The sequence below is a fragment of the Melanotaenia boesemani genome, chromosome 6, assembly GCF_017639745.1.
Source record: "Melanotaenia boesemani isolate fMelBoe1 chromosome 6, fMelBoe1.pri, whole genome shotgun sequence".
In the NCBI taxonomy this organism is placed as follows: Eukaryota; Metazoa; Chordata; class Actinopteri; order Atheriniformes; family Melanotaeniidae; genus Melanotaenia; species Melanotaenia boesemani.
The window spans coordinates 23,301,253-23,321,291 of NC_055687.1; the positions used below are offsets into that span (position 1 = coordinate 23,301,253).

The 20,039-nt window shown below is 38.9% G+C and overlaps 1 protein-coding gene across 9 annotated transcripts in view; it reads left to right on the top strand.

Moving 5' to 3' along the window:
• Nucleotides 1-377: 377 nt before the first annotated feature.
• Nucleotides 378-20,039, top strand: part of phactr4b (phosphatase and actin regulator 4b) — a 30,602-nt gene continuing 10,940 nt past the window's right edge. For 2 of the 9 annotated variants that reach the window (XM_041988652.1, XM_041988658.1), the window contains exons 1-5: nt 407-571; nt 11,085-11,185; nt 11,514-11,558; nt 18,934-19,104; nt 19,343-19,423. In XM_041988652.1, coding sequence (XP_041844586.1) covers nt 11,546-11,558; nt 18,934-19,104; nt 19,343-19,423 — 265 coding nt within the window. In that variant the 5' untranslated portion in view covers nt 407-571; nt 11,085-11,185; nt 11,514-11,545. The other 7 variants (XM_041988653.1, XM_041988654.1, XM_041988655.1 and 4 more) reach the window with 7 other exon arrangements.

Below are 20,039 nucleotides of genomic sequence, written 5' to 3' on the forward strand. Positions count from 1 at the left end.
AGAAGAAGAAGAAAAAGGGGAAGAAGAAGAAGTTTTAAAACATTGTCATTATTCAAGCCCATTTCTGCAGCAGTATACAGGCTAACTTTGGGTTTGAGGTGAATAAAGTGAGCTGCAGTGTGGTCTGTGTGGGAGCTCTCTTTAGATTTTTATTCCGTTATGACCTGAAGATGCATGTAAAAAACAAATCAACAAACCTTCTTCGTTTTCTTCTCCCGACATTGAAAAGCTGGACAATATAACGGTATGCTACCCGAGCCCCCCCCCCGATCAGTGCGCTGCAATGCCTGGTGGGTACTGAAGTCTTCACATCAATAAGAGGGGCCGTGTTTGAAGGGCTCCCCTCCACTAAGAACTACCAGTACCGAGATGCTCTGCTTGGGATGGTTTCCGGTAAATGCGTGAATGTTTGGACCGGGTGCTGGAAGAGGGGAGGAAAGTGTGAAGTGAGGAAATGACCGGGCTGCTATTTTTAAACAGGTTGTAACTGATTTCAAAGAAGGAGGGCGGCGGAGGAGAGCGAGTCAGGAGGGATGAATGAGAACCGGCCATGAAGGACCAAATGAGCCGGGTGAGTTTTGTTTGGAGGGAAGATTTTTCCCCAAACAATAACCTGCAAGTTGCACTGCAACTTGGTCGATGCGAACCTAGCCAAAATCAAGAGTTAAAAAGTGCACTTTTGCAATGCTGCGCGTGAATGCGTTGCTTTGCGGACCCTGGGTGGGTGCCGCAGTGTAATTGTTTTCCGGCTCATCTTTCCCATGGAAGCGGCGCTGCTGTTTCACCACCTGAAACTCCATTTTTACGGATGCGCTACTCGGGCGTCCACGCACAACAAAGGATGCGCGTGATCAGCAGGATGTGGATGGTGTGAGCCGATAAACTCTGCATTCAGAGTAAATTTAGTTGTGGCATATACGTCAATGTAACCGGTTTTAACATATAGATATAAAATTTGTATGCTAGTCAAGCAGGTTATGGCCCCCCCATCGTAAATACTCACATATCGATACGTGCTTTAGGTTGTTTTCGTAAGATAGGAAAGCACAAATTTAAAAATTCGGAAGCTTATAAAGCTATGTGTTAAAAATCCCACTTATTATATTTATTAGCTACGCGTAATAATGTGTTCTGTACAAAACGTCGCAGGTTGCTTCTACCTGCTGTGTTCTTATTTTGAACCTTTTGACCGGAAGCGTCAGTACTCAATATGGCGGACTTCACAATGGTCGCGCGTTTACGCAGCAGCATCACTAGTCCACCGGCGCGAGATCCGCTCGCGGATAGAGAGCGCGAGCAAGTCGGTTCTGCTAAAACCCCTCGTCTCCTCGTACTGCTGCGAGTCACGGCTGTTAATTTTGATGATTTTTACTCGATTGACCGAGTCGCCCTCTCAGGTAATTTAGTATTTTGCCTCAGGAAGTAGGAGGAAAAAGGAAAAAAGAGAGGAAAAAACAAACAAAAAAAAATATATATATATATGTAAAAAAAAAACAAAAAAAAAAACGGCGAAGTAATTGTAACCTCAGATATTCAGTTAGAAATCAGAGCTTCTTTTATATCTGATTAGGATATAGATTATTGGGACAAAGATGGAATTTGCGATAGGCCTATACTTGGTTAATCATCTTTACATGGAGAACAGCGTTTCTATGGCTCTGATATTTAAGTGTAATCGAGAAATCACAGCCTGGAAAGGCTGTGTCGATATTAATTTATTATAGCCTGAAAATGCCAGAATAGAGGATAGAGATCCCTCCCCTCACATTGACATTACAAGATATTACTGTAAGTACAATGAATTGTTTAAATTAGAAGTGACAATTCATCAGTAGGTGAACAAGGTTCCTCCAGAAAAAAAAAATCCTTTGAGAAAGCATAAACAGAGAGTTGTGTTTATTATTGCTATTTCATTGTATTTATTCTAGTGGGAAATGGGTACTCCTGTCACATAGACCTCTTAAAGCCATGCTACTGTTTTGATCAGGTGCCTCCTCTCTTATGCTTAACATGCATTTCCTCTGGCTTCATCTCCTTGTAGCCTAATAGCTCCTGAACTTAATTTGCTCTTCCAAGGAAGGGGGGGGCGAAGAGAAAGAAAGCTGCTTTGTATTGCAGCTCTTCCCACTTCCCATTGGAACTCTTTTCTTTAATGGGCCATTAAGCGGCAACCATGATGGTTAAGCTGTCATGTTGGCCTGATTGATTCGGTTAGACCACAGATGAGGCCGATCTTTGCTTGAGATTCCTTCGTCGCTCTCTGCTAAATGTCTCCAAACTACCCCCACCTTCCCTCAGACAGCAGCCACAGGCAGGGAGTAGAGATGGACAGTCAGGATTCAGGCCTTTAGAATGTAAAGTCATAAACATGCATGCCACGTTAAAGCTTAACGTGTATTATTGGGCAGTTTGGTTTTGCATAGTGACAAAGTTATGGTCTGAGTGGAGGCTCCACTGCAGTGCAACCTCCACTCAGGTTGGAGGGACACTGAGGAGGAAAAGTTTAGCAAAGGCAAGGAACATTTTGGGCTCCTTGTAAAAGTGGGCCACCGGTCCCTGTGGTGAGTGGTTCTTTCTGGGGCAGGCTCGGTGGTGACGCTCACCCAGCCCGGATTGGGAACAGACACGCTGGTCCATCCGGTTTGAAGCGAAGTGTGAAAGCTGTGCAGCTCGCACACATTTTGCAGAAAAGACTGGAGCTCTGACCCAGTGGACTTTTTATTGTCTACAAATGTATAATTGATGCCTGTCATTGGTGGGTCTGTAAGTATGCGTCGACTCTTCCTGTCACAGTTATTAACTCTTTAACTTAGTTATGTACTTTTTCCTTTCTTGTCTGTAGAAGGTCTCCAGCAAGGCAGTAGCGAAAGGTCTTCAAGTGTGTTGTTAATGAGTATCTTCCACTGACTTGGCGGCTTTTTGCGCTAAAACCCAAGCCCTGGAGTGAGAAGCAATCTGCTATTTAAAGATGGCAAAACCCAGCCAGCTGCTGCTGTTTCCGCTCCCTTCATAATTGAATCAGAGCTAGTAGAATGCGCCAGGGAGGGTGTGTGCACTCCGCACAAGATTACACAGTCAGGACCTCTAGGCGGACTAAAACGGCTACTTTGACATACCTGATTGGTTCCTCCTATTTCTGGTGAGGGTGTTTGTAAAAACAAGGAGGAAGACAAAATCCCAGCTTGTATCATCCTCCTGAAGGATGTGGGCTGATGATGCAAGTTTTAAAACAAGGTGCTCCATCCTGGTTTTATAGAGTTGTAGTCTACCATAGGGAGACTAGTGATTGATGAGGTAAGGTTGGCTCATTTATTTACTCTTGTCAGAATAATTAGGATCTAATTGGGAGTTGCTGTCATTAACTGGTTGTGTGCGTCATGTCGTCTTCGATCTGTTTGCCTGGTCCTATAAATGGACTTGCGGTGGCTTTCCAAGTCTGCCGAGAATGTGTCGTTCACAGTGGTAAAGACGCTGAGTGACAAAGGTCCTGCACTGTTTGGACAGCATCATGACTTTCGAATTGATCATACTTTGCATGACGGAGAGCAGGGAGAGGGTTAACCACTCAAAAGGGAACTAGGCCACCAACATCCCTTTTTTATGGTCACATTCTGTGTCTGGCTCTGAGCGTGACAGAAGAAGCAAGTAATACAGAGTAATATTTAATCATAGAATCCGTGTCTTGTTTTTTTTAAGTCTGTGTTGTTGCAGACATGCAGCAATGCTTGCAAAGATTCTGATTTTATGTGTGATGAGGCAGAATTGTCTGAAAAGTCTCAGTATTTGTAGTTCTACCCCCTCACTGCCTTTAATCAACTCTTACTTTCAGACTCCAAAGATATTTTCTCTTTCTGTGGACTGTTCACCACGTTCACTGAATATTTTGAGTCATCCAGCCAAAGCTGTGGTAGGCACTGGGCGGGAGTGTAAAAAATTTCATCTCAGACCACGAATATATCTGCCTCGTCCCAACAGTGTTGAGGTTTTCCTCCAGTCTGCTTGTATGGCTATGAAAATGATGATTCTTACAAACCTGTTTGCTGTTTTCAGTATCGTTAACCTGGCTTCTTCTTTTTAAAAGGAAGCTCAACTCTGACCCTGGTAGTGAATTCAGTTGTAAAAGGAATAGACAAGAGTAACAACAAAATCTAGATGACGTTTGTATTGGAAGAAACCATTTTAGGGTTTCCTTGTTTATTACATCACTGTACGATGGCATGTTTATTTGATAGATGGAGCTTTACCTCATACATTGATCAGTGATTGTATTAATAATCCCGTCAGAGAGCATCATGTACCATAAGGATCGATGCAGACTCTTAAGGGGATGACGGAGCATCATTAGACCACCAGGTGGACGCTTTACAGTCAAATTCATTATTAATATTGGAAGAGACAATGAAGGACGTTTGTCAATTGTTTAGGGTTTGCATGGAATCCATAGTGTTTTAGCTGTCTTATTATCAATCCATTAATCCATTATCTATACCTGCTTATTCCCATGGAGGGTCACAGGGTGGCTGGAGTCTATCCCAACACCTACTAGGCGAGAGGCAGGGTTCATCCAGGACAGGTTGCCAGTCCATTACAGGCTGTCTTATTACACAGAATTCATCTCTGCATCTGTATCTCATTATTATTTTAAGTTTAATGGCTTTTTTTGGTAGCAGTGAATTGACTGATCTTTTAGAGATGAAGAGGGCAACCGTTGTGATGGAGATGAAGTAAACTGCAGCAGCTTTAGAGTACGGTGGTGGAGAAACGCACAGTAGGAAGTGCCTGAGAAAAGTTTCTAATTTGCCACATTAAATAAAAAAAAAAACTCTGGATTCATAGAAAGGATGATGTAAAACAGAAGGACAAACATTATACATGCACATAAACAGTGTTTGTGTAAGTACACAGTGAGAAGGGGAAGACAAAAGTTCTGCCCTTCAGCTTTAAAATGCAGTCATGTAAATGAGATGTTCATAGTAGGAATTTAGACTTTGTCACAGTGTTTAAAGGACAGTGGGAATGAATGATGTTAGTAGTGACTAAGTTCCTTTTAGCACCTCTGTAATCCTTCACAATGACCAGCAGGAACAGCAGTATCTTCCCCAAGTGGAATGCAGCCATTATCAACACACCTGTGCATTTCCTGCTATGGTATGTTAAAATATCTGCAGTGAAAATCTCTGTACTAAATGTGAAATTTAGATGTTGACATTGTACTTGTTTAACCTAATATTCAACAACATTTTTGCCTTCAACACTTTTATGAAGTAGTGGTTTCCACAACAAATGATGGCACCCCTGAATCTGCTGAATATTTTCTTTATTCATTTATTATCTAAAGAAATGAATTAATTAATAAATTTATTATAAAAAAATGTCAGAAAATGGAAGCACAATTCTCCACAACTAAAAATGAGGGCAGACGTCTTATCTCAAAAATACCAAAAATGAAAATAAAAACTGTCTGAATTGCAAATTTATATAATTTAGTAAATAAAATGTTAAATGTGGGGAAGAACGTGAGATATTTGGGTAATATAATCAGGGATGATTAATGTGGGGATGATGATGTAAATTAATGACAATGTCCTCTTCCAGTGTTGTAGATTCACAAGCAGATATGCTTTCACATAGGGCTGGGCAATATATCGAGATTTTCAAATATATCAAGACTTATCAGACTCAATATGGAAGGAGGGAATACCGTTTATATCGAGATAGTTTTGAGTTAAAAGCATATTTTCTTTTGCATTTAGCACAGCTGTATTTTTGTCATGGTCATTGAAAAGTATTTTTAATTTATTTTGTTTTAGGAGCATTTAATTTAATATAAAGGTACTTTAATTTCAGTCAGCTGTTTTAATGCACATGTGCTGCTGATCCTTAATAAAAGTGTATTTAGCACTGAAGGCTGTAAATTAGAACTGTCTCTTTAGTTACTTGACAAAAATAAATACATATATCGAGATATATATCATTTATTGTGATTCAGGTAAAAATATCGAGATAATAGATTTAGTTCATATCGCCCAGCCCTACTTTCACATACATTTAATATTTAATATGTTTACAAATGATGATAAAGTAGCCCTCTGTAGGACTTGCTGTCCTCTTTTTTTTTATACATGCCCCTTGTACAAATGTGGTGAAGCAGAAATGGAGCTGCAGGTGCCATTTAATTAACTTAAAGCTTCTAGTGTGGACAAATGCAAGTCACATGTTTGTTTCAAGTAGACTGTAAACAATAAATCAGGACAATATTTGATTTGTAACAAATAAGTCATGTCAGGCTCTTATGGGTTGATGTAGATATTAATGTCCCATCTCGTTGATTTTAAAAAATGGCCTTAATTAAGCCAGTATTAAGTGATACGAGGTGTTCCTCAAGTTATGCCTTCAATTAAACCTACAGACTGTGAAATCTTTAAATGTATTTATCATTGATTTCTTTTCTTTCTTTTTTTCTTTTTTTAACATACATAAATACAAATAAATAAATAAATACAACTTAGGAAAGAAAATAAGATCTCAAACAAGAGCTAAAAATATTTTAGATTAAAAACCTAAAACAATAAAAAACAAAAAAAAAACATACATATAGGGAGTGAAAGTTTTTCTTCAAAATGAGTCTAATCGTCATTAGTAGAAAAAAAAAAGATCTGGCCTTAACGGTTTAACATAATTAAACCATTTTATCCAGTGAGAAGAGAATAGTTTCAGCTTGAAATTGATGAGGGTTGTTATTTTTTCCATATTATAAATGTCCATTGTAATTATTCATCCATTCATTCAGAGTCAGACTTTCTTGTAAAAGCCATTTACTCGTGATTGCTTTTTTAGCTGCAATCAACAGAATGTTCATCAAATATTTATCCTTCTTTGTCCATTTTGATGATAAAATTACAAATTACATGCTCTTTATGTCAAAAACTCCCAATTCCTTAAAAAAGCCTTGCAATATTTTATATATATCCCTTCTCAGTAGTCCTAATAGTCCTTGATAAACGGGCAGTCCCAAAAAAAATATGGTAGTGGTTTGCATATTTCTCATTACATTCCCTCCAGCATCTCCCAGTTGATTCATCATAGTGGGATTTCTGAGCTGTTGTAATAAAAAACCTTGTATTCCCTCCATTTCTGTGAACTAGTGGATTTCCAAAGATTTGACCACAACATTGTCCATTCCTCCTCAGTTATACTTCCTGCTCCCATCTTTTCTTAATGTACACGAATGAGTGTGTTTTAAGACTTAACAGTCCTTTATATATTGATGAACTCACTCTGACCAGTGCCTCTGAATTAAATGCTTTAATAAACAATTGTACTAGGTGCATCTTGGGCTCAGTTACCTCTTTTATTTTTTATGAATATAATGCTAAACTTGAAGGTATCTGTAAAAATCTTGCTTTTCCAGAAAATATTTCACTTTGAGTGAGTCAAAACGTAACATGGTTGCTCCTTTCATTACTTGACATATAGACCTTTGAAGTTCCAATATTTAAGTCTTGCTTCTAATTTATTCGGTGTAAAGTCAGATTCATATGCAAACCATTTCAAAGATACGATATCCTCTTCTAGTTTGTGTTCTTTGATAACAATTCTCCACATTTTAAGTGTCCATTTCACCCAAGGATTATCAATATTTTTATGTAGCTTTGTATCTTTCTATCAGCTAAAATTGCTTGTATCGGGGTATCACAAATCTTCTCTTCAATGGATTTCCACTGTGCTTCATAAGATGGATTGCACCATAGTTCTCCTCTGTGCTGCAAGGAAATAGTCCCTAAAAGAGGGTAAACCCCACCCTCCATTTTTCTTTACTTAACTGTAGAGTTTTAAGTCTTATCCTTGGTCTTTTTCCTTGCCATTTGTATCTCATAACAATTTTTTCCCATTCCTTAAATTGACTCTGATTGATTTCTATTGGTAAAGTCTGAGATAAGTATAATAATATTGGTAATATATTCATTTTGAGAGATTCTGTTCTTGAACTGAGACTCAAGAAAGGCAATAAATTCCATCTTATTAAATTGTTCTTTATATTTGTGACAACAGGCAGATAATTGTATTCTAAAAGTCTTGTGGGATCTCTTGGAATATTAATGCCTAGATACTTTTAAAGAATCGGTATGCCATACTCCAGCATACTTACTTCTAAGTTCTTCTGATGGGTGGTGATTGTATGATAATAATTGGGTCTTTTCTATATTTACCTTATAACCGGATAGTTCACCATATTTTTCTAATAAATTAATCAGTTTTGGCAGAGAGTGTGTTGGTTCTCCAAGATATATCTCCAAGATATATTAAAATATCATCCGCATAACAATATCATCCGCATAACAATTTATATTCAATGTCTTTGATAAAGATCCCCTTAATATCTTTATTTTGGCAAATAGGCTGGGCTAATGGCTCCAATTGCGAACAATAAGGGTGACCATGACCATCCCTGTCTGGAGCCTCGTTCTAAATTGAAGCCTTTTGATAAATATCCATTAATTTTGATCCTTGCTATGGGACTATCATATAAGGCTTGTACAGTTTTAATAATTGTATTGTGAAAACTGAATTTGTGTAAAACCTTAAAGAGAAAGTCCCAGTTTACTGAATCAAAAGCTTTTTCAGTGTCTATACTTATCAAATTTGCCTTAGTTTGATTTTTGTATATAATCTATAACATGTCATGTTTTTCTTATATCGTCTTGCGTTTGACGTGATCGAATAAAACCAGTCTGATCGTTGTGTATCAATGTGGGAAGGATTCTTCCATCCTTCTGGCCATGATTGAAGTAAACAACCGATAATCTATATTAAGAACAGATATTGGTCGATATGACCCACATTCTGACTTATCCTTCCCTTCTTTCGCTATAACCGATATAATCGCCTCCTTCCAACTTGGTGGTACTTGTGCTTTTTGTAAGACCCAATTTAATGTGGGGATAATTATCGGTATCAATTCTTTTTTTTTTTTATACCAATCTGCCGTGTAGCCATCTGGTCCTGGCGATCTGTTTGTTTTAAGCTCGTGCATCGCATTCTTTAACTCCTCTTCAGTTATATTAGCAATTAACTTGTCATTTGTTTTCCGTTTGATGTAGGAAGTTTTATAGAATTTAAAAAGGCGTTTGTTTCGACTGGACTTCCTCCTGGTTTCCTAGTATACAGAGTTTTTTAAAATGTCTCAAAAGATTCCTGAATTCAATCTTGCTCTTTTTTCATTAGTTTGTCTTTTGGCTGTCTGATTCTATAGATTGTGTTTTCTGACAATTTCTTTTTTAATTTCCAAGCCAGTATTTTCAGTGAATTAGATCCACTTTCATGACTCTTTTGTTTCAGAAACATTAGATTTTTATTCATTTCCTCTGTTGTCAGATTATTAAATTGTTTCCTTATTTTTTTTTTATTTCTTCTAGTGTCTTTTCCTCTAATCCTACTTATGTTGATTTTCTAAATCTTTTAATTTATTTTGCACATCTTCTTTTTCTTTAACTCTCCTCTTTTTCTTTTGTGACACAAAAGCTATAATTTTTCCTCTTATTACGGCTTTTAAAGTATCCCACAAGATGGGGGATGAAACCGTACCGTTATCATTAAATTCTAAGTACAGAGCTATTTCTCTTCTAATTTGTTCTTTAAATTTTAAATCATTTAGTAGAGTGGAATTAAATTTCCATGTAGTGTTTCTTGGTTTTAAACCATGATAAATAGATAGGTGCATGATCACTTAAGTCTATTGTTCCTATGTCACATTGACTGATCTTATCTTTCTCCTTCCCAACGGTCAGAAAGTAATCTATCCTTGTATAAAGACAATGTGGGGCAGAGTAATGTGTATAATTTCTTCTATTCATCTATTAAACCTTCCTCCTTAAGGAGTGCATTCATTTTTTTTATGTAAGGACTATTAGAACTATCCAGTTCGGGATGTAACCGTATGTTTAAATCTCCACCACAAATCAGTAGCCCTTCTGTTTCCATTATCATAATTTTTATCAGATTCTGAAAAAAATAATACCACTTCCTGGAAGTGAAGACCTTTGACTTAAACAAATCTTCTTTATCGGTCACTTCAGATACTTTTTCAAATTTTAAACTGTTAGAAAAAAGTATGGCTACTCCTCTCCAGCGTCCAGATTTATACGATGAGAAGAATGAGCTGGAGTAGCCCATTCTCTTACGTTTTTTATGTTCAAGATCTGTTAAATGAGTTTCCTTGAGAAATACCACGTGGCCCTGTTCTTTCTTCATTTTAGCCAATATTTTATTCCGTTTAATATAATTTAATAGTCCATTAACATTATAAGAGATAAATCTTATTTTGCCATTAGCCATGTCTTTGAAAAAAAAAAAACATAGTAATTTGTAAGTTTTACTCCCTGGTCAAATAAATCAATGAAAAAAAAAAACACATTTATACATTAAATAAAACAAAATTGGTTCCAAGGCTGGGGTCTATCTTACATGACCCTGGGCTGGGTTAGGTTTATCTTCTAACCATGGGGGGGACTTTCTTCTACCGATAGGTTGGAAACCCCCACTACAGCGTCCCTTTTTCTTCCTTATTAATTCCTTAACATTGCACACAAATGGGTAACCTTAATCCCAAATTGCCTTATGTTATTAGTAAAATACTTAATATGTCCCCTACGCGTAATGTGTCTGAACAATTAATCCAGTGTGAAAAAATTCAACTTTAATATTAAATTATGTGAAGCTCTGATTTACTGTTGCCCCTTGTTACACTCTGAGAGCACAAATAGAAAGGATGCATAGGAAAGTAGTGAAGCTGGAAATCAGAAGAAAGATCACTGTATGAGCAAATAAATAAAAGTTAGAAAAATGTAAGACATACACAGGTTTAAATTTAATGTTTTTAATTATAGTTTTTTTTTTATTATTATTTATTTTTCTTAAAATTTTATTGTGTCACATTTTTGGAAAGAAAACCGTTTTGTTATTGTCAGTCTGTTGGTTTCTAAGAACCCATTCAACCCATCAAATTTTGGATCTTTACCCCCTCCTGGCTGCATTTGTGTTCATAATTAACTCTGATGTTATCCTTTTTGTTTTTTCTCCGTCAGAGGGGTTAAGATGGGTGGAGCTGCCAGCATCAGCATGCAGGAGACTTGGAAAATACTGCTGCTAAGGACTTTGACCACCCACACCCATGACTTTCTCCAGTGTACGTCTTCACTTTTTTATATTTAGAAAAAAATTTAACAATTGAACTAAAGTTCTTCACAATTTAGTTATAAATTAAGCTTTATTCCAGTCACCAGAAAGTAACTGCATACTTTGTTTTTCTTTTTCTTTATTTAATTATTGGTTCATTTTCTCAGATGAAAGCTTACACTTACACGTTTAATGATGACTGACTGGGATGTATGGCTGACTCACTTGTGTTCGTGAAATTTAATGAAAACAAAAAACAGAATTTAACACAATTCAAATAAAACCTTTCACCTCAGATCTCACTCTGGTGTTGATTCTCAGACTCTTGTTTTTTTCAGGAACCGGTGATTGGCGTGCCTCAAACTCTGTAATGGAAAATCGTGGTGAGTATCAAGTGACTCGTCGTGGCTTTTTAAGTGCAGTGGTAAAGCTGTAGAGAAAGCTGTAGATCCTCTCATCTCGTGGTGCATTCACAGTGCTTATGGGGTTTGTCTAGTGTCTCAAAATTTTATGAGCCTCTCAGGATGAGAGCCACACATCCCCCAAAAATGAAGACCCGAATGAGAATCTGCTTCCCCTCCCAGAGAGGAGTTTTCAGGGTTTTCCCTGGTTTACATTCTGCCAATCTCTGTGCTCTGTGTATGAGTCAGTAAATATTGTGCAAGGATTTACTGTTATTTTTCTCCAGGTTTGGCTTCCAGAATATAAGAATGAGTTGCTTTCATTTGCTGCTGTCAAACTCAAACCCTTCCTCTTCTAATAACCAGAGCAGCTGTGCAGGAAAAGGAAGTGTTCACCTTGATTATGTACTCTGGTGAATTTGAATTCAGTGTACAACAGTGTAATCCCAGTTCCCTTTTGTAACTTGCCCATAAAAGTTCAGCATTTCTGGATGCGCCCTTGTTCTGTAAACTACGAAGACCTTCGTTCAGGACTTCCTGTTGCTACATCTAAATAAGTCATGCACAGAGCACAACACAGAAAAACATCAGCTGTGTGTCATGAAAGTGTTTCATATTACGTCTTCCTCAAACAAATAACAGTTTATTTTAGATAATCTACAACTGGCCTACAGGTGAAATTATGGTCTTCTTAGTGGAGTAATTGTTAACATGGGTATATGGATTGAGTGTATTTTTGAGGCAGATCATCAATGGGCGGAAGTATTGTCAACACATCACTGATTACAGGGTTTGAAGCCTTCTGTTCATGAAGATTCATTGACTGCAACCATTTCAAACCACTTTGCTTATAATGAGAGATCAGAAAGAGCTATAAATCAATTTTTTTGTATTTTACAATAATATATTTTATTCCCCCTCTTTGAAACACAAATTAAGCCACAGTTGGTTAATGGGATTAGCTTAGAGTTTAAAAATATAGATTAGTGCATAGTTTGGTCTCAGGTTGTGTATCAAATTTGTGAAACCTCTATCCTCATGCACAGAAAACAGCAGGTCAAGTATTTTACAGATTTTGTGCTCAGTGAAGTCCAAAGTGCATAGACGTTTCTGAAATGGGGATCTTGTAATTTTACTGTAGTAAAGTTACACAAAGAGAGTTATGTCAAATGGGTCTTAGCAAAAATAATTAGCAGAAATGACTCACTAGCACCCTACAACAGACATACTGCATATTTTGTTTATTTTTCCTGTGCTTAGCTTGTAAGAAAGTATTTTAAAAATACTTTCTGCTGTCTTTCCTGTCCTTTACACATTTGATCCCTTCCATGCTCCTGTTCTCATGTTGACTGGGACAAGACAACAAAATTTTATGCAAAAAGCCAGAATTTTTAAAATGATGAAACATTTTAACATCAAATCTCATATGAATCTGCTGTAATCACATCTCACATGTGTAATTTTATGTGTACATAAGTGAAACACAACAAGACTTCGCATTTCATGATGAGGGCAGCAGCTATTTATACATTAAATAGATAGATGGAGTTTATTTATCAAATTAAGGATTTCTACTTAAATATAACAGAATCTTAAGTGATCTTATTTGTAACACCCTTGTTAACCCAAATAATAAAAAAAGTCTTGTAACTTAGATTAAAATTGTGCCTGGTCTTGCAGTGATAAAATCCTGTACACAAGCTGTCTTACTTGGGGCTATTAGTTCATTTTTAATCAGCAAACAGGGGAAATATGAAGTAAGTTTAAACTCAGTCTTGTAAACATAGACAGCTTAACAGAATCTGCTTTTAAAAGCAACTTTAAATCAGTATGATGTTGAAGTTAACGTGTCCACAGGCAGAAATATATACTGAGCACTTGCAAATAACCCACCTTAAACTTATTTTAAGTGGGGGAATGGAGGGTGTTATGGGCCACTTAGGATTAGCACATCAGCCATTGCAACAGCAAATTGTGGCATCAATACAACACCATAACTGCTTATATTTGCTCAAGGACAGACAAGAAAGGCAGGGATACAATCTGAAGCCATGTAGGTCAGCCTTTGCATAGACGTAGAGATCTATTGGTTTATTTTGGATGTGGAGTCTTCAGCTATAGTGCGACACCCAGTGATTTTCTAAGGTGATGCATTACACTTTTAGGGAAAAGAGCAGTAACCTCTAGAGTGTTGTTGTTGTTGGCACACCCCAGACTCGCGTCACATCAGATGCATTTGTAAATGTGTGTACATATGTTGGTGCGTGACTCAGTCGACCCGCCTGCTGATGTCGCCTGGCCCAGTCGCTTATCCAGGTCAGGCCAACAGGTTCTGGGCTCATGTAGATTGGCTCAGCTCTCTCTGGAAGTCGGCCCGGTGTGGAGGCTGTATGTGGGGCACAGGGAGAGAAAAGGAACACACTAGCTCTCCGTCTTTAGAAGCAGCACGAGATGCAGCCAAACACTCTGAAAACTCTGATCTATCCAGGCATAATGACACAGCGCGGTGCACTGGACTGCTTTTGAGGCGCAGTTGGACAAGGTTTCCTGAAGATACACAAACCTCAAAAGGAATTGGAGCGCCAATTCACGGGGTCCAGTTTTCACTCCTTTTCTTCCAGCTTACAGAAAATGGTTTCTTTTACCTGCTAGTTATGCTCCTCTATATTCAAACCCCAAACGTGAATGCTCTTGCAGACAAATGTGTTTAAAAGTCCTTCTAATGCCTCCAGGTCTGTTGAAATTGTGATAAGAGACTTAGAGATGTGTGTATAATGGTGTCTGGAGAAGTGTTGCACAGCATGTTAAACACCCTCTGCTAGTTCTGAGCAATAGCAGCCAAATATTAGCGTGCATACCAGATGTAGAAACAGATGCTTATATTTGATTAACTCATCTTTCTATTATCAGACTGACTTGTCCACTTAACTCGCTGACATCCTCCTCCAATAGTTTCAGCTTCATTATGCCAGGATTCATGTGTGCTGCTCAAACCCATGAGGGCGCAGCATCTTTACGTTGCTCCCCAAATAAGTCACGTCTCCATTCTTGAGTATCGTCTCCCCTCATTGAGGGCAGTCGCTGAAATTTCTTCAGTTTCATCTCCTCTGTCTGTCACACCCAGACTAATGTATGGTTTTTGCTTGTCAGTAACTATACGCACATTCCTAAATTAGGAATGCATCTGACCTATGTACTGTTTTTTCTGCTCCAGGAAGGCATACATACTGACTCTTTTGTGTTAACAAGAAAACTGTTTTATGGACACAGTTTGTGGCTCAAGCTCTGGGGTTTAGTTAAATCTTTTCATTTCAGTCTTTTGCCGGATTTATAACATTCTTTACATTACACATTTATTACTGGATGCACACATTGCACCACATACCGCAGCACACACGTCAAATTGAAAACATAACTCGTCTTTCTCCCAGGAATGGTAGGCATCCTTCAGTGAATGCTGACCTGTGCTGTGAGCCAAGGAAGGAGGGTCACTGAGTGAGGGGGAGTCCAGCTCCTGGAGGGAGGGAGGGAAGGTCTTAAGGAGATTGTGTGAGAGGGAGGGGGCAGGGGGGAAGACTGAAGTGAAAGGCACAGAAGTGCAGTTGAGGAGAAAGACGGTGAAGAAGAGATTTAAGAAACCAGGGAGCTTTTTTGAGGGAGGGGGGCAGGTGCAGCTGCTGATCCGTCTGGTGAAGAGCACACGTTCCTTGGTGCAGGACAGGTAGAGGCCCCTTAGGGGCTGGATCATGGGACAGAGCCTTCGTGTGGAGATCACAGCTCAGGACCCGGTACAGCACAACAATGGCGGTGAGTTTCTGGGCTCACTTAAGCAAACTTTGTGTACTTAACAAAGTTCAGTTTTCCTTCACCACCAACATGCAAAGCTAAAAACTCTTATTTGACAGTGTTTCAAATACTTGAAACATTGGAGAGAGGAGTCCTGGAGCTTGTGTAATCAACTTCTGCTCCCTCTTTTACCCTCCTTCACTTTCACCACCACAAGGAATGTTAAATCACTGAGATCACGTGGATGCATTTCAGCTATGTTTTTACACACGCATGCATGTGCTGCACACTCGTTTTCTTTTGTTACACTGCACAGGGAAATTGTTTGCTCTGTGAAATTGCATCAGGATTATACTTTTTCTTCATTTTGAATTCCATAGACTAATAAATGTTTAAGGTCAACAAAACAAGTAACAAATAAATAAGCTGAAAAAAAATGGATTGCTCATATAGCACCATGTTCTAATGCTATTTGTTTGACAAACTGTGATTTTATCAGGAGCACAGACCTACAAAAGAAGCAGTCAGAGTGATTAAAACCACTGTGTTCAATTAAGTAGATTAAATTTCATAATCTTGCCTGGCAAGAATAAGGGTTCTAATGAGGTTGGAGGTATTTCCCAACTGTTGGAGAGCTGCTCAAGTGGAAGCGGATGTCTTAGGCCTCTTATGCCGCAAGGCGACGTCAAAAACCAGCAGCGATGAAAAGCCTCACTGACACGTCTCTGCAGATTGCCCTCATCCGGGGCAAGAGAATAAAAAACACACAAACACACTGCAAAGACCACATCCAACTCACAGTCATGATGTATGACGTAGGCCTACGTAGAGGGGGGGTCTACTACTCAAATATCTGGTTTTTAGTTTCTATCATTTTTTTTAGTAAGGATTTTAATGCATTGTAAAAAAAAATAGGTGATGTTACATAAACATATCTTCATTATTTACTCTTAACAGCTGATCTTGCTGTCAGATCTGACTCTGATTCAACACGTTGGACTGGCAGGTCCTGACTGTTTCACTAAAACTACATGAGATGAATGTTTATTGATGCTTTAGAGGATCCTGTTGACTTGATGTCTAAGAGCCCATACGTAAGTGGTCAGGTTGATATTACTTGCAGACCCATTAAAATCAGGGGTCATTTAACTGAGTGCTCACATGAACATGGCTCCCATGACTGAGCGAATCATGAGGTTAGAGGGTAATGTAGCCTCTCATGGAGATTGCTAAGCACAGGAGGTTTGGTTTTAGGAGAACTACGTCAGAGGAACACTCACACAATAACACACCCCTGTTTCCTGACTGGCGTACCTTATCTTAGTAGAGCTTCTGATTACAGAGCAGGACCAGAGGAATTCTGCTTTTGGTCGTATTATAAACAGGAGTATATTTTATTTAATCATTAGCTACTTTCACTGGTGTCAACATAGTTGGCAGCACTGCACTTCTCTGATCTCTGTGGTGGGCTGTGTTAGAGTATGAGGGGAAGGGGTTGTCTTTGTTTCAGGGAGGAAACTGCACTCCACCCTGATTGTGTGACTGCGTTTCCAACCCCCCCTTAAAAAAAAGTCTGTACTTTTTCTGTCTTTTGTAGCTCTTTTTTCCCTCTTGTACTTCCATTCACAGTAACGCACAGCTGTAGTGTCACCACACACCAGACGACTTCTCACTACAGCTGAAACAATGATATGTCAGAGAGTTTGTCTCTGTATCTGTGAAAAATAATTCTGAGTGGATCTGCAGCTTCTTGAATGTGATAATTGAACGTTCTGTACTTTTTTGGGGTAATGTCTTTTGTTTTTTTGTTTTTTTTTTTTAAGAAGACAGATTTTATGATCAGGCTTCACAAGTCTTCAGTCAGGATATGGTCAGTCATCTTCTTTAAATGGATGCCTGCTGCATGGGCTGAGTCCTCTGATCGTCATCTCCGCAGTGCTTTGTGTGGCACCGCCAGCTCTTATCCTGCTTCACTGGCTCAGCTGAGCCACTGTATCTGAGGCATTTCTGACAGAACAGTCTGCTGTGTGTGAGAACCTCAGTTCTGGATCACAGAGAAGCTGCTGTAAGTGTTGCTTAATCTGGATGTTATGGCAGCTGGTTTGAATCCTCACAGTTCGCCAAGATAAGCTGGATTTCCATGGTGTGGACTTGTCCCTTGAACCTGGACCCTCCCTGCTTGAAGTTTGGAACTTGCTCATCTCCATTTTTTTTTTTTTTTTTTTTTTTTTGAGATTTGACTGCAAGTTGAATTTGGAGGGTTGCTGAATGCGCCCTGCTTCTCCATGGCATGCTGTTTCAGATCTCACCGCTATGGAAGCTGGACTCTTAACACCCCTCTTCCAGGTAGATTTGTATCTGTTTTTGGAAGGACTTGTCAAAAAATGTAATTTATGAGCTGGTATAAGGGAATGAATTTGAGGAATTTGATTTGAGCTTTTTTTTATATATCCTTTTGTTGCACAGCCAGTCAGGCCTCTGAACTCTGTGTAGGTATTCAGTTCAAATTTTACCCCGCCAGCAGTGTGAAGTAGCGTATAGTACCTCAGCTACACAAAATAGGTTTTAGTTCTGTGTCAGCAGCCATCCACTATGCTAAAATGTCCCTTAGCAAGTTATTGAAACCCTGCCAGCTGCAGTGGTTTTTCTAACCCTGACTTGCTGTCTGTGAGTAAAATAATGAATTAATTCCTAGGAATAATGCTGTTGTTGTTATGCTTCTATGTTCTTCATTGGTCTACTAAAGCAAGCCACATCAGTAATTGTGTGAGAGCATATTGTTGTGGGAATCAGACTGCAAGTCACTGCTGACGCCAAGACATCCTGTGTGTGCCTGAGTCTGGATGTTTTAAATCGGACTCTGTTCTCTTTCCACTGGTAAATATTATGTCTGCTGAATACAGCAGCTGCAGCCTTTACAGAGAGCTAATGTTCGAAACTCTCTCCATGCTCAGCACTCTGTCAGTCAGCTTGCCAATCACGTATCCTGGAATATTTAGCCATTACTGCAGAACGCCATTTAATGGAGTACTTCCAGCCTCAGTGACATCTCGTAATGATCAGCGTTCTTTAAAAAGGTCTTGCTTCCCGACTGTTAGCTGTGTATATGTAACCTGACTGACAGACCTTTTCTGCTACTTACGTCTGCATCCATGTGTGCCCCTTTCCTCAACACAGGCAGCTGAAAGGCTGATAAGACACTGGTCTCCATCCAGCTGAGGAATGTGAGCACTTGACAGTGAGAAACTCTGGCTAAATGCCAGCGTCAGACCTCTCCAGTTAACCATGGCTATGTGGAGAAATCCACAAACTCTCAGCATCAACCTGCCAAAGGACACTCAGTCCCTGAGAAGTAACAGCTAAAGATAATACCAGTCAGAATGAGCCAGGTGTTTTTCACAAAACCAGCAGAGCTCAGTTCTCAGGAATAGAAATCTCTGTTTTCAGAATATGACGCCCGCTGATGCGGCTATACTTCTGGTGTCTTTTTTTAAGATGCGAAGAATCTCATCAATGCTTTAAAAATGTTTAATTTATTTTAAATTGTTTTATTTTTCTGTTTTGCTTTTAGATGATGAAACTGAGCAGCACCACAGCACAATGCTGGGAGAGGGGGGCAGCATGGGGGACTCCACCCCTCCCCCAAAGCGTAAAGGCAAGTTTTCTACCCTTGGCAAGATCTTCAAACCCTGGAAGTGGAGGAAGAAGAAAAGCAGCGAGAAGTTCAAGGAAACTTCCGAAGGTTTGTGTTGAGAACTCATTGTGTTGGTCGTGTGAGCGGGCTCCAGCCCCCCCCCCCTTTTCACTGGTCATATCAGTTATATACAACTTTCATCAGCATTTCTCATTGTCACCATTTCTGCCCAATTGTTATAATCCACATTGGCTCTCCTGACATATTCATTTCCCACGGGACAATAAATGCTCAGAGATTAGGGGGGCAATAAAAAATTATGTAAACTTTTTTTTCTTTACGGCAGAACTGGAGAGAAAGATGTCAACCAGACGAACTCGACAGGAGCTTATCGAACAGGGTGTGCTGAAGGAGCTCTCTGACAACGGTAAGAAGGCTTCTGTGACCCATCTGATCTTTTTGCACAGCAACGTTTGTTTCTGACACTAGCTGCCCTGAGGCGATCACACCCCACACACCCGCTATAATAAAGTCATTACTACTTTACAGCAGGAACATCATCCGGCAGGTGTCTGAGACATTTTTTCCTTATTTCTGAAAAAAAGAGGGATCATTTACTTTCTATTTTTCATAATAATGCAATATGTTTAAAATTACATGCCACTCTCCAGAGCTGAGGGAAAGTGGAACGAGTAATGCCCTGCAGCAAAATAGCTTAGAGAGGAGTGTGTGCAGGCTTACTGCTGGCCCCGCTGTTGCAGAAGCCCATTTATTAAATCTACAGCTGCTCCTTCATCATGCGAGCATACACTGAATCTGGGCTTGAATTAAGAGCATCTTACCTTTTCATTTTTAAAATGTCAAATCCTAACATTCACCCATCACTAGATCTAACTATTTTACAGATCAATGAAAACAGCAAATCTTGACGCTTGAGAAGCTGAACGGCAGCTTTTTGGTTAATGAATCAGTAGTTAAATTATTGAAAGGTTGCATTTGTATCTTGTTTATTATATGTCTTTATATAGTATTATTTGTAGTAG